The 14839-nt window shown below is 42.3% G+C and overlaps 1 protein-coding gene across 1 annotated transcript in view; it reads right to left on the reverse strand.

Annotated features, from left to right (window-relative positions):
• The window catches only part of sorl1 (sortilin-related receptor, L(DLR class) A repeats containing), an 82560-nt gene that overhangs the window by 29581 nt on the left and 38140 nt on the right, over positions 1-14839 (reverse strand). Inside the window, 4 exon segments of the mRNA XM_014329991.2 lie at positions 2597-2714; positions 3974-4166; positions 5557-5726; positions 6420-6521. Of these exon segments, the coding sequence (XP_014185477.1) occupies positions 2597-2714; positions 3974-4166; positions 5557-5726; positions 6420-6521 (583 nt within the window).

The following is a 14839-nucleotide window of genomic DNA, read 5'->3' on the forward strand; positions in this document are numbered from 1 at the left end:
CAAGTTAAATCGCACCTATGCGAGTTGTCACACGATTTTCAGAAAACCTGGCCTCTGACATCATCATGGTCACTAAGATTTGAACACCTGGTGTCAATTTCAAAGTCCTATTTCACCTCACAAACTCACAAATCTGCATGACCACCCACCTGCCTGGCAGAGCGAAAACACCCTGTACCCAGCAGAGAGGGTAAACGATCCGAGAGTTTTCCAAGGAAAGAAATGAGATATTCTTCAGTAGCCAGCGTGTTTGGTTGTGTACAGCTGCAATGTTTCTGTGTTAACTGTAAAAACGAGGTGACTTTCGCGATAATTTTAAAGAGGAATGCACAACTTTGTCATTTAAAATTCAAACTTGCCAACATTTCTATGTTGTGTTGTGTTTCATCTTGATTTTATCATTGTTTGGTTTATTTAAATTTTCATATGGTGTCTGTGGTTTTCTTGGTTTCGTCTGTGTTTTAAAAGTTGACTGTTTACTTTGATAGTTTATGCTTTTTCTAAACATTATTGTGTTTTATCTCAGTTTTTTTGGTTCTTTTGGTTTCTCTTGATAGTCTTATGTGTTTTGTAGACGTGTTGTGTAAATGTTCCTGCATGCATTTTAAATATCATTACAATATCTTTTCTTGTATTAAATAAATTGAACTACAAAGACAATAACAGACCGACCATAACTGACACCAATAGAAGCCAACAACAAAACAATGAGAAACCTCGACAGTGAAACAGGACGGATGGAGGCGGGATCCAGGTGCGATCTACAGCAACTGAAGGATTTGTTGCCAACATCATGATTCCGAACCAGGAAAACTGCGACGGTTTCATGTGAGGACTTTGGGCTTGGAGACGTACCCGATGTCACTGAGGTGGTTTTAATGTTGGTGTATACTCACAGCACAGACTAATCAATGATATTTAATATTTTGTAAATAAGAAGTTAAACTGCATGGAACTAAAGTGTTTCCTGTGGTGGTCGTGCATGTTCATCCCTGCACTCAGGACTGTGTTTGACCCGTCAAGTGCCCGCCGGGTGCTGCAGCAGTAATTAGCCCATCTATCTAAGAGAGCGATAATGAAGCACATGGTGGCAGCAATTGGCAGCGCTCCTTCCTCCTTCTCCGCTCGCCCTCCCTTTTTCTTGCATTCTTTCCATGCCCATCATCTAATAAGAATTTAATTAAAGAGACAGGCTGGTTGCAGTCTCCTAAACACTGCAGAGTATCAACAAATCAGTGCTCTCGACCAGCTGTGACGAGGCAGAGACAACTCAAACTGCAGCCATAATGTCTCTGCAGCACTGACACTGTTTCCACTTCGCTCTGAGGAATTCATGAGAATTGAACATGGGGTAACAGTTTTCACATTATTTATGTCTTTGAGATTTAAATTGCAACTGTGTAACTGTAATGAGAAGCAGGACAGAGGTTTCAACAATGATGCATGAAGCAAGTTTCTAACACATATCTCACAAGGTGCAATCCTATTTCCTGTGTTTTCAGCAATACAGGAAGTGGCCACATACTAAGAGAGACCGAGGCATCTCAAACATCACAGACTTGTTTGCCTTGCACTGGATATTTGAATCAGTGTTATCATAAACCAAGAGGAAGTTACTGAAAAGTACAACAAGCCATCCTCCAACAGATGGCACTGAAACTCTCCTCATCTAGCTCTTAGGCTTTCGTCAAAGCTCTGGGACATTTCTTCCCTGTTCACAACAACCCCAGAGGTTTCTAGTAGTGCAACTATAATTTGACTCGAGTTTGAAAGTTTAAGTTCACCATCTGTAAACTGAGTGTGAGACAAAAGTGTTGGACCCATTAAAATCTGTCAATGTTTGACTTCACTGCTTGTAGTCTACGTCCTACTGTTAGGATGCCTGGGTCGTCGACCCAGGGTTTTTGAGTTTATGATATTATTTATACTTTCTAGTTTTTGGTTTCTTTAAGTTCTGTCTTATGGCTTAGGTCTCTGTCTTCTTTAGTTGCTCTGTCTCCCCTATCACCTGCATCCCCTTGTCTAGTTCGCGTCTATGTGTATCCTAAGTTCCTATATCCCCGTGTTCAGTCAGTATTTGTGTCTGCCCTGTTCCCACGTCTCTGTTCCCTTTGTAGTGCCTGCATATGAGTCTGTGTCTTTGTTCAGTCTGTGTTATGTGTTTCCTGTTTTACTTTGAAGGTCTCCGTCTTTTCTCAGTGTGTTCAATTTACGCTTCTTTGGTCTCGTCAGTTCTGATTTGCCCCAGCTGTGTTTCCCTCCTGTTACCCATTCCCTGATTGCTCCCTCTGTGTATTTAAGCCCTGTGTTTCTCTGTGTCCGTGTCGCGATCTACCGTTTACTTTGCTGTGTGTTTTGCCTGTCCACCGGTGTAAGTTTATTTTGAGGTTTCTAGTTATGTCATGTTGCGTTCAGCATTAAAGCCTTTTTGAGTTCACGTCTGTCTCCGGAGTCTGCACCTTGGGTCCTATTCCTGCCTGCACACAGCCACACCTAACACCTACACAGGAAGGTCGAATGAGCTGGGGGAAAGAAATCTATTCATAATGAGGAATCCATGAAATCCAAGAAAAACTTTTATTCCGTGTTATCCCACCTGTGGCCATAATAAGTCCAGGTGCAGAATCCTTGGATAAAATGGGTATTCTTCTTAGCTGGATGTTAAACAACTGGCTCCAGCGCTGAGCCAGGTGAAGGGAGCAACCTTTACTGAGCTACAAGAGAAAAGCAGAGGAGAGAAAAGTTAGATGACACTTAGCTGTTCAATTCACAGGATTCATATCTACCCCGATTTGAGCTTTTCTGCGACATCAGCAGTTCACGTTGGGTCATTGAATCTTACCCTAAGATTCCTGCTCGTGGTTAAACTTAGCTAACACTAGTATGCCTGCTAACACGAACGATTCAATTCAGTTTTATTTATACAGCGCTAAATTACAACAACAGTAACCTCAAGGCGCTTTATATTGCACAGTAGACCCTACAATAATAGATACAGAGACAAACCCAACAATTATATGACCCCCTATGAGCAAGCACTTTGGCGACAGTGGGAAGGAAAAACTCCCTTTTAACAGGAAGAAACCTCCGGCAGAACCAGGCTCAGGGAGGGGCGGGGCCATCTGCTGTGATTGGTTGGGGAGAGAAAAATTCCAGTTTAGCTCACCAAGCAAGTGTTTAGGGGTTAGCTAACTCCCAGGGCTGACCTGGTAGCTTAACTGGCCTTTTTCAAATTGCTTTATTAACTAATATTAAGAACTAACAATCGGCAAATTCATGCAAAATATATTATAACTAGCTGGTTAATCTTCTTGTTTGCTAACATGTCAATACTGAAATCAAGTGTGAGTGGAAATTTTAGTTGGCTAACCCACCAAACTGTTTCACCAGCTAACATGAGATGTGATACAAACTTGTGTTTGCTGATTTTAGGTAGCAGTAACTGGATGCTCAGTCATTCATGTAAGGAGATCCCAGAGACTTCAAGCTGTTCCTGCAGTTTGCTCTCATGTACTAGCTTTAGATAGTTCTGGACTACTCACTTGGGTGAGTAACAAAACACTGAAGATGCAACGTCCATATAAACAGCTTCAGCTTTCTTGGTTTACGAATGTGAGATTTTGTCTAACTTGGGAAACGAATTGGACTGAGAAAAATAATTTTGTTGCATCAGGTCAAATTTTTAGTTCAAATCATTATCAAGACATACAGAGGACGTCTACAGCGATCAGCTCTGTCATGGTTTGGAGCTGTGGTGTTGGAGAGCGAGAGAAAAGTGGAGAAATTATGAACACAAAAAGTTCCAGCAGATTTGAGCTTATTGGTTCTGTTAGTCAGACAACAAAGTAATGTAGGACTATTAGTGGCAACTAATCAATCCATCAAATGGAAATCTGATGAAGTAATAGAAGTTTATGTTTTGTGCTTCTGTGGGAAAGAAACAACTGAAAGCAATAAGTTAAACATGGCGTACCTGGCAGTCTATGGTTCCGCCCAGGCTGTCGGTAGCAGGCGACTGAAGCAACTCCCACGTCCCTCCCTTGTCGAACGTGATGACAGATCGCATGTTGTCCTCGCTCACAGAGCCGTTGATGAGCGTGGCGATGTAGACGCCCCTCAGCCCCTCCACGCGGTGCAAGTCTGCAAACGGCTCATTGGCAAAATACCTGCGCAGCAAATGCAAACATGGTGGCAGGGTCAGAGAGGAACATCTGAGGTGATTCTGTAATATTTAATGTCAAGGTAATTATCTATTTCTACAATACAACAATACAAATTATCTACAATATTTAAAAGAAAGGAAGGAATTGTGTTTTTATTCAACGTGATCATATTTTCATTATTTTACTTCAATGATAGAGCTCTGGTTTGCACTCCCACCCTGTCCACTGAACACTGCTGTCAGTTTGTTTTTCCTAACTGTAACTTTTGCACACTTTATCCTACCAGTCCTCCTAACACCCAATCCCAGGACCACGCTTTGGACCCTTTAAAGATGATTTCAGTCAGAACCACAGAAGCACAGAAAGTAATATCATCAAGTTGTTCAAACGTAGAACATGAGGCAACTTTTACACACAGCAGAGAGAGGTAAACAGGAAGCATGAAACTCACAGTCTGATGCTTTGTTTCAGAATGAGTCATGAGAAACAGAAGACAGAGAAGTGTTAACAGCAGACGCTGTTGGATAAACAGAAACAATCAGCTTTGGCAGGAAGCTAAGCCAACACTGGGACTGCCTCTGCAAAACTAACACCAGATCGTCCTCGTGATTATGTAGAAGGCAAACAATGACTACAGCTATCAGCTGAATGCACTATTAGAAAAGGATGTACTGCTTTCAAGTGTTTGCAAAACCTATACTGTTACCAAGCATTTGTAAAGAGAGCAAGAGGCCTTCCTGTCAGTTGCTGTGGTTTCTATGGGAACAACTCAATTACTGGCAAGGCTGCAGATAGTGCTCGATTTGTCCTGCAGGTACAGACTGCAGTCATTTTTATCTGCTGGTACAATTTGGTTCATCATGTGATCTGCTCATTTACTTATCTAAAGGAAAAGGGGAAAAATCACTAAAGCATTAAAAGCAAAGAGCCAGCTGAGACGGTCCAGGCGCCTGTAAGGAGGCAGGCTGGATGAAGGTGTTCCAGACACATTCGGCTGTGGGACCCAAGCACCTACAATGGTGAGCAAACGCATTCAGACCATTACATTAGCACCTTGTAGAGGCCCAGTTACAACTTTGAGTCTACTTACATCAGTCTGGATATGATTCTGCACACCTGGCTATGGCAAGTTTATCCCTCATGCTGTCCACACACTCTTTGTACTTGTGCAGTGCCCAACACATGGTTCATATAAGGACCCAGCAGGGACTGAACAGATCTCAGTATGTTCCAAATCCACTGCAGTGCCCTCACCAAAGGATTTTTATTGAAACTGGATTATGTGTTTTTAGTTAGCCTGACAATCTGTTAACGAGAGGTTTGCCCTTTTGTATCCAAACAGGTAGGTGTGTGTGTGTGTGTGTGTGTGTGTGTGTGTGTGTGTGTGTAGTACCTGATGAGTGTGTTGCTGCCAGAGCTCTCAGGACTGTAATACAGCACGTTCTCCAGCGACAGAGAGAAGGCGAGACCCTGTGTGTCTGAGATGTAGAGGTGTGTGACGTTGTTCAAGTGGTTCACACACACAAACACTTGGTCCTCAGATGCATCTGCTATGTAGTACTCCTGTGGGGGGGAGGGGAGAGGGTCATCTATAGTTCACCGACTTAAAGGTCCGATTAGACTCGATGCTCTGAAATGGGAACGTGTTGTGTAATGTTTTTTTACAAATGGGAACAACGAATGTTCAGCTGTTATGTTTCAATGTTTTTATTGCTGTTGCTGTCTGTGTGTGCTCCTCACACATATGCTGAGAACACGCGTTTAGTCTTATATTACACCTTGGAAGTCTTTATTTCCAGGAGTTTCACCTTAATGAGTCAGTTTCAAAGTTTTGTGCTTACAGCCTGAGGCCTTTGAGTAACCGGTCACATGGCTCTCTGATGGATCAGATATGCATCAGTATGAATCAGCATCAAAGGCTGCATGCATGTAGCTGCAACCTGGAGCGCAGATCACACATCCTGTTTAAAATGACAGAGCTGAAGCTGCTTTCTTAGCAAACCCTGTTTATAGCTGTGAACACACACCGAGTGAAAGTCAACACTTATTCAGGTACTCTCTGTAGCAATGTTGTACAGTTATTTAACCAAAGGTCTGACAATAAAACATTTCATGAATAAATAAAGAATATCCTTATGTTTGTTCAAACTGACACAAACTGACTGATTTAAGACCATCTGACGGGACTGTACCTTTGCTTTCTCACAGACAAATGTGTTGGGTAAAGCACTTCTGAACACAAGAAAAAACACTCACTGTGATTGGATGGCGGGTCATAAACTGGGCTGCTTTCATTGGCTGGCGGTTGTAGGACACCCAGAGCTGAACAGATGATGGTTCGTGGCTTCCCAACAGTTTCTGGACATAGATACAAAACAAATCACTCAACCTCTCCTCAGATTTAGTTTCTCGGCAGCTACAGCTTGGAGTTGGCACACAGGCTTCATTCTAACGTAGAACTTCATGATGAAATCCCAACAGAACAAATGTAAAAAGCTTTGACGGCTTTTGGAAGACTGAGATGAACCGAAGAGGCTCTTCAGACCCCGTGGAACTCTGGACTATTTATTTTGCACTAGTGCCGTGTGTGGGCAAGGCCGTGAAAATGACCTGAAATTAGGAGAAGAGACTATGTGGACTGTCCTGATAATGTTTTGCTGCTGTGACACCCCCGCGGTACAGAGCTCAACAGCTGAGAACAAATCATTAAAACGAGCTGAATTAAAAAGTCTCTCAGACTCCAAGAGCACATCTTCACTGTCATGACCGTGTGTGTGTGTGAACACACTCACACACTCACGCACACTGGATTGAAGTGTAATTGTCCTGACTCCTGTCACAGTTGGTTTGTTATCGATTTGGCCTTTTTTAGTCACACAGAGAAATCAGGATCTTTCTTTCAGCGATTTCTCGTCCGTCTGAAATGAGAAAATAACTTCATGGACGGACAAACAGCATATTTTACATCCCACATAAAACTACTGGCTGCACTCATATTTCATATTTTTCAAAATAATATCACTGTGTTAGTAATGTGCACCTCAGGCCTTCTGTAAATGACTCCACTAACATCTGTACAATATTAGGACTCCAGTATGGGCTGCTGCTCCAAACACAGCACTGACAGGACGCTTCTGGACGTCAGTGCAGATGTCCTATTCAAAATCTACAATATACATTTCTTAACAGTGACACTTTTTCTACCATCCTTTCCCGACTATCTCAGGTTTCCTGTCCTATGTTCGCCAAATCAACTGTCCCTCGATACCTGACGATATCTTTGTTCTTCCAGGGAATACAGATCCTGCTTTGTTTTTCCTGTGGTAGCAAACAGAATGATCTCCTGTTTGCTCTAGTCTACGCTCAGAGATGTTTTCCTTTCTGTTAATAACCCAGCCCTCTGTGCCTATTAACGTTCCACTCTGTACTCCTAATTTCATTGTCTCCACAGCTCATGTACTCTGTACCTTTCCCGTCTCACCCTCTGCTCTCCTGGCTGGAAATTCAGTTTGCTGTTGGATGCAGTTCAAGTTTGCGGAGAGCAGCTTCGTTATATTATTTCTGATTAGGCTGGACCACCCGGCTATAAGAGCAACGTCCTCTAGAGAAAGAAGGTTTTAAAAGAATAGTGAAATGAGGTAACTGCAGTAAGAGAGGGAGGGAAAAAAGATTCTGGAGTTGAAGAGAAGAATAGTGGGAGAGAGGAGCGAGCAGGAGCTCAGCTTTAGAAAGCAATAAAGACTGAACAAAGAAGTCAGGATGGAATTTAAAGAGCAGAGCTGCACATCCAATATTCATTTTGTCTGGACTGTCAGAATCCACGTCATGCTACACGAAAAGAGTCAATCCTAGATTTGTACCAACATGAACGGGAGGAGAACCTCTGACATGTTTTTGGGGGCAATAAACACTGAATGACTCATCACACCATGTTACCAAATGACAGATAACTGCAGCCTTGCTTAATGTTCATAAGCTGGAAATGACATGAGAATCATAAAATATAAGCTTACAATATAACATTTTCTAATGTAAGAGCTAAATACTTAATTTAGCTCAGCATGAAGATACAAGTAGCAGGAAGCCTGGCTTTGTCTGCAGCTAGAACAACAAAAATGTGTGCATCTATCAATTATAATAATAATAATAATATGTAAATAAATGATTCCAGTCCATCAAAACTTAGATTTTTGTTTCAATTGTGGGTTTGGAAATGAATTAGTTTCCTTCTTCACACTCCGTGTAATCACAGTTTTAATGTCAGTTTACTTTGTGAGTCAAGAGGAAAATTGGACTGTAGAACGTATTTTCACATGTAACTATATATTTTTCCACTGCAACCACATATTCCCCTCCAACAGCAGCTGTCAGCAAGCTTTGCATTATACACTGTTCCTGTTCTCTCAGATCCCTGAACGAGAGATTCTTGGACCTGAGATCAACTCGGATGTCGGATGGCACACACTAGGACAGTGTGAAATGGAACACAGTCTACCAGAAGAATCAACTGTGACATACAGGAAGACTAAAATGTTATCCAAAAAAAGCCAAAAACTCACAAGAATTCTATCCTTGTGCCACATGTGTAATGGTGTGTTTTAAGGATGGTGGCGGAGTTCCACAGGGCTCAATTCTGGGTCCTCTACACAACACAAGGACTCGACTGTGTCCATCTACAGTGGGTATGCTACCCAGCTATGAGCTTGTTGGGTCAACAAAGGGGGACCAACAATTTTTGTAACTTCAGAAAACCAACAATCCATCATGTACAGATACTCAGCAGTTCTCATGCTTTACCCGACTTTTTAGCTAGTGAGATATTCACCTGCCTTCAAATCCATTTTAATCAGCTGCTGTTAATAATAACAGACCAATAGTCTTGTCTATTAATGTGTTAGCCCGAATATAATTGCTTTTATATTCTTTATTAACTTTCAATAATTATAAAACCAACATTAAAATGCTGTCAGCTAAATACCATCCAAAACTGCACTGATGTAGGTGTTTGTGAGGTCACAGTGCGTTTACCTTATGATCACTTTTACATTTGAAATGTTATGGTATCATTGTGAAATATTAACAGAGGTTAAATAAAGTAGCAGAGGACAGGATCCTTTGATCCAGGACAGTCTACACGGACAATGTTATTATAAATAAATAAATGGGCAAAGTTGATGCAAAGCAATCTACTGACACTCAGATATATATTCAGGTCATGTGAGCCTGACCTTGATGAAGCGATACCCTCAGAATCTCCCCGTCATCAGAAACTACCTTCTGGTATTAAAGAAATCCCAGATGCTGAAAACATGTGTCTGAGTCTCAGTTAAGTTACAGTGTTTATGTTAAATCTCACAGTTTTTTTCATGAACTTCTCTAAAAATAACACTCAAGTGCAGCCCTAACATGTCCTCGTACTTCCTGTTTGAGAAAACAGCCACAAGGTGACGTTTGTTAAAGACTAGATCAGAGAGAGAGAGCACATGTTCACTGTTGCGTTTTTCGTTGTTGTTTTAAGGCTGCCATTTGATTATAATGAAAGCACCTGCACTGGCTGTGAAACGAGCTGGAAATGTCACGAGTAAATCCTTGGAGGCAGGAAGCCTTCTGTTTGTTTCTCCCGAACGCTGTGCACAAAGCCGACCAAAAACTTTGCTGCTTTGCTGTTACAGAGTTACACAGTGTAACACCAGCATGTTTCTCCTTTTATATCTGCAAATTCTCTGATCGAGATGGTTTTAAGTGTTTCCGTCCTTTTTAATGCAAATGCATGAAAACATCTGTGTGTATAGCATTTTAAAAAAAGATGAGAGAGATCTGAGCAACAACAACAAGTGCAACAATTAGTGTTTATTTCATATCAACATCATCTATGTACAGCTGGACAATACTGTTTATCCTCTGTGAAATCAAAAACCAGTGCTTTTTTAACACAGCAAGGGATTTTTAACATAGCATGAAGGGTTACCAGGTTTCTTTAGAAATTGTAATGTGGACAAAATAACAGAATTATGCCAGAAAGAATAAAAACAATATTATTAGCCCCTGTGCAGTTATGTGCTATGTAATGCTCTACGCTTGGATAATAAAGATAAAACTGACGTTTTTTCCCAGTTTACACGATATTAAAACTTGAGCTGTCCTTTGGTACAACCTGCCAAAAACAAAAGAAATGATGATGCTCACAAAGCAAGAACTGGACGAGACACGTCATCAACAAACTCAAAGCAAGCTGCTCGGTATATAAAACAAGGAAGTGAAAGAATTCAAATTTCTGGTGAAATGTGTTGAAAGACCCTGATGACTGACTTAGCCAAGGCAGGAAATTATAGTCTCAAAGAAAACAATCACAGAGACACAGACTGATGGTTACAGATGGAGAAAAACTCCACTTCTGCAGCAGAGACACTTTCAAGCCAGGCTGAAGTATGCTAAGGACAAGCTGGAGAAGGATCATGGACACTGGAAGCACATTGCTTGGTTAGGTGACTACACTAGAGTTTTTTTACTGCTTATTTTTGGAGAAAGAAGGGAGAGGTGTATAACCCAAAGAAGACCCTCCCCACACGGTGGTGGGAGTATTACAGTGTGGTGCTTCAGTGGATCTGGAACTAGGAATCTTGTCAAGGTGGAAAGAATCACCAGGAAAGGAGCATGTGTGCAGATTTGGAAAGAAAACCTTATGGACAACTGGGCCTGAGTGGCTGCTTTGTCTTTCAATGTGGCAACAATCCAAAACATCCTGGTAAAAAACTACCAACAGAAGATCAAAATGGGAGCCGTTGACTGGCCTGCACAAAGTCCTGACCTGAAACCAACTGGGATGATGAAGACTAAGGTCTCTGCCAGAAGACCATGAAATCTGGAGGAGAGACTCAAAGAACAACAGGCTGGGATTGCTCTGCGTGAGACTTGTTGACAACTATAACAGCTGACTGCAGGCTGCTGTCCAGCAAAAAGGAAATCCAGCTCTTTGTTTACTGTAACTTCATATGACGCACGACTGGATTAATCCGTATTTATGTCGCCTTGGTGTAGCCACCCATGTAAAACGTTTGGAACAAGCTGCTTTAGCTACTTCCCTTCAAGCTAACTTCCTCCTGATTGGCTCCCCCTCCCCCGTACAGCATTTTTGAACAGGTGGGCGGGGCTTGTGTGCTCAGAGCCTGAGATACGTACCTGAGGAGACCAATATCTACTCTGTGCCATCATACAGAGACAAGGGTAGACAGACCAGCCTGAAACAGAGCAGTCTGAGCTTTTGGTTCGTTGGGGTCATTTGTAAATATACACTGATATCAATCACTCCGTGTCAGCCACCGTAACAACTGCACACGACAGAGAGTGAAAAGAAAAGCATAACAGATTTGATTAGCTGGCTTTCGCTTGACGGCTCTCCACACTGTCAAACTGAAAGCCAAATAAAATAAACTGATACGACGTATGGAGATGAAGGGTACGGACTAATGTGCAGACACTAAACATGAGTAATGCCAGTAATACCAGGCTCCTCTTCCTGTTTCCTCTCTCTTTCGTTCCAGTCTTTGAACAGAACCTGTGAACTGAACGAGTAGCACTATGTTGACCAGATAACCGCGGGCCTTATCGGTACTGCAGTTACATCTGCTAAAGCAGTTATCTTCCATGGCTCTGCTCAATGGGAGCAAAGGCTGAGGGCTCTAAGGTCTGATTAGCGCTCTTTTGCTCAGGATCCCTATTGTTAAATAAAACCCTCCATTTCTGCTTCTTCAGTTAGCTAAAGCAGCTTGGTACTGCCCAAAGCACTTGTGATATTCAATTAATTTAATCCTATTAGTCCCAGAAAAAGAGAGACGAGGAGAGAAAGTAACTGAGACGAGACCCAAAGGGCGGCCCTTTTTATAGGCGGAAGATTTCAGATGCTAGCAGCGAGGGCGAATAGAGCTGATGCTTTGTGATGGATTAGTCTGTATCTCCTCCATCCACATTATCCCCCGGGGTAGTGGCTGTACTCAGACCAGTGCTAGTCTATCTGACAGGTCCCATCAGCTCTGGAGGTCAGATGTCAGATACAGAGCTTGGAGAGGAGGGAGGTCACAGACAGTTCAATCACAACAACACAGCCCACTGTGCTGCTGAGAGTTGGTGTGTGATATCTGGTTAGAAGGAACAAACACTGCTTTAATTCCATAAAACAGCTGGGTTGTAGAGTTGTTTCAAAGATTTTTCCAACAAAAGCAAATAGTTTATTAATTATTACCATCCCACATGGATCAGAGTCGGGTCACAGACTCATTTGAGAAAACTTTGTTCTCCGATCTGAAACATTTTTTAGATTTAATATAATTTCTTTTGTCAGATGGGGAGACGCTGTTAAAACTAGTTCAAATGAGGCATCTGTTGTTGTCACTTGTTGACTTGCTGTGTGACCACTAATGCTTCAGACAACACAGCCATCTGCAACCCTGACTTCCTCGTCTGATTTGTTGGTTACATGCAAAGATGTTTCACATCGTGCGTCGGAGTTCATCCTCGAAACCCTGCGTCTGTGCGATCTGCATAAAATCAAAAGTGAAAACGAGTGACACAGCGTCTGTAAAGTGTTTAAAGCACTAACTTCTTTTTTAAAATCAGCATTGGTGCAGATCTTTTTCAGTGGCAGCCACAAGTTTTATTTACTAGTTTAGGTTAAAAAGAGTAATTGGGGCAATTTTTGTGAAGAAAATCACGTGCGTGGCTTTTCCCAAACTCCTGTTTCCCATTCAGAACAGTAAATAAACCACAACAGTGTTTGAGGTTAACCCCTGGCCCTAATTGGACCACATCAGTAATTAGGAATAAGCATTAATCATTAGTTTTGACCGTGTGGGCCACGGGGAATTAATAAAGGGACTCCACGCTGCTGTCTTTGATCGCCTATAATCTGCATCAGCTGCATCTGTAATAACACAAGACACCGACAGACTGCGTCGCTAAGATCGTTTCATCCTCAACCAATCATTAATTTTAATAGCAGAAACCTGCGGACAAGACCGATTCATGCTCACCGCTGCATCGACTGACAATGAGCACGCAGAAGTGAGATTACACATCAGAACACTTAAAACATGTCGGCACCGAATTACAGCAGCAGTGTAACTCTGGGGTGCAGCTATGAGCTCAGTGTGATGAACCATCTGAAATCCTTCATGCCGACCTCCTTTGACAATCAACAGTTATCTGAACACTGCAGCTACAGGCTGCCGTCAGCCCACGAAGACGACTCGGGACAAAGCCAGTCTGTTAGAGGCAGGCTGCGAAACTCCAGATCATGTTCACCATCTGCTCTGCTATCTGTCACCAAGGCTTCCACTACACCAACACTGGAGTGAACAATGACAAACATACTGCGCTTCACATGCACCCACAGCCAAATATTGATCGACAGCGTGTCGTTATGCTGAGCTGGGAAACTGGCTGCTTAGTGCTCATTATGCTGCAACAATTGTATGCAGGTGCTGAACAAGTACTGCAGCAGCTACCTGCAGCTGATGCACATCTGCCTAGTGTAGCTTGCATAGATAGATTTAGATGTTAGTTGTTATTGGATATTTATAGATGAGTGATTAGTGTAGTCTGTGGTTCTTACAGTGTTAAATGACTGGTGCACATTTCCTGCACACACTGTAGCTTCTCACTAAAACTACCACAAGGTTCTGGGTTCTCTCTTCGTAGAGTTTGCATGTTCTGCAGGTACTCTGGCTTCCTCCCACAGTCCACAGACGTGCGTACGAGTATAAACCGTACTGTCCACAGGGTAACTGCGACTATAGTGGACTGTCTCTGTGTTAGCCCTGTAATGAACAGGGATCTCTCCAGGGTACGTCATTTTTTTGTCCGGTGCGAGCCGGGATGGGACCAAGCCACCCAGCGACTGAGTTAGGAAATCGTTTCACGCCCAAGCCGAGTTGGTATCCGGCCTCTTCAAAATGAGGTGGCTCAGTATGACACGTGAGAAGAAGGGAGTCAAACAGACTCACTGTGTGATTTAGGGGAGTGACTCACCTATGCTAAAAGGCTTGATAATTAAACGATCACCGTAAGTATCGGTTCTCTGCCTAACTTGTTTAAAGCATCGTTATTAAAGAGACCGACAGCCCTCTGTGTGCAGTAGTAATGAGACAGCATTGTTGTATATACTCTGTGCTGTACAGTTACTGACATACTCTACATCATACTAGCCAGCTTATAACATGGGACCTGTCTTATTCTTGATTAGAGTAAAGAAAAAATACTTATGTAGATCTACTTATGGTATGAATTTCAAAATCCTGCGTCACCTTGTTCTAAATTTATTGCATTCATAAGTTTTTCAGAAAACTTGACCATTGTAACCTTGAAGCAGAGGTCATTGAGATTTGAACTCTTCTGAGATTTTGAGTAGATACGCCAATGATATCAATTTGAAACTCCTACGTCACAGCGTCCTCAAGTTATTGCATACACAAACTTGGGTGTTGCCCATCCGACACGTCGACCCCATCAGCCTTTTACACCTTACGGGTACCTGTTAGTGATTTGCCTAAGCTTTGTAGGGTAGCTTATTGAGTCAACTCAGTGTTACACTACAAGAGATGTGTTACTGCATTGATGGTGTTGTTATCCAAACTTTGTTCAGATTCTAGTCTGACTACAAGAGCTTAAGGCTTAAGGGGGGG

Source organism: Haplochromis burtoni, unplaced genomic scaffold (assembly GCF_018398535.1).
Source record: "Haplochromis burtoni strain Fernald_Lab_line unplaced genomic scaffold, NCSU_Asbu1 Contig_649, whole genome shotgun sequence".
NCBI classification, from domain to species: Eukaryota; Metazoa; Chordata; class Actinopteri; order Cichliformes; family Cichlidae; genus Haplochromis; species Haplochromis burtoni.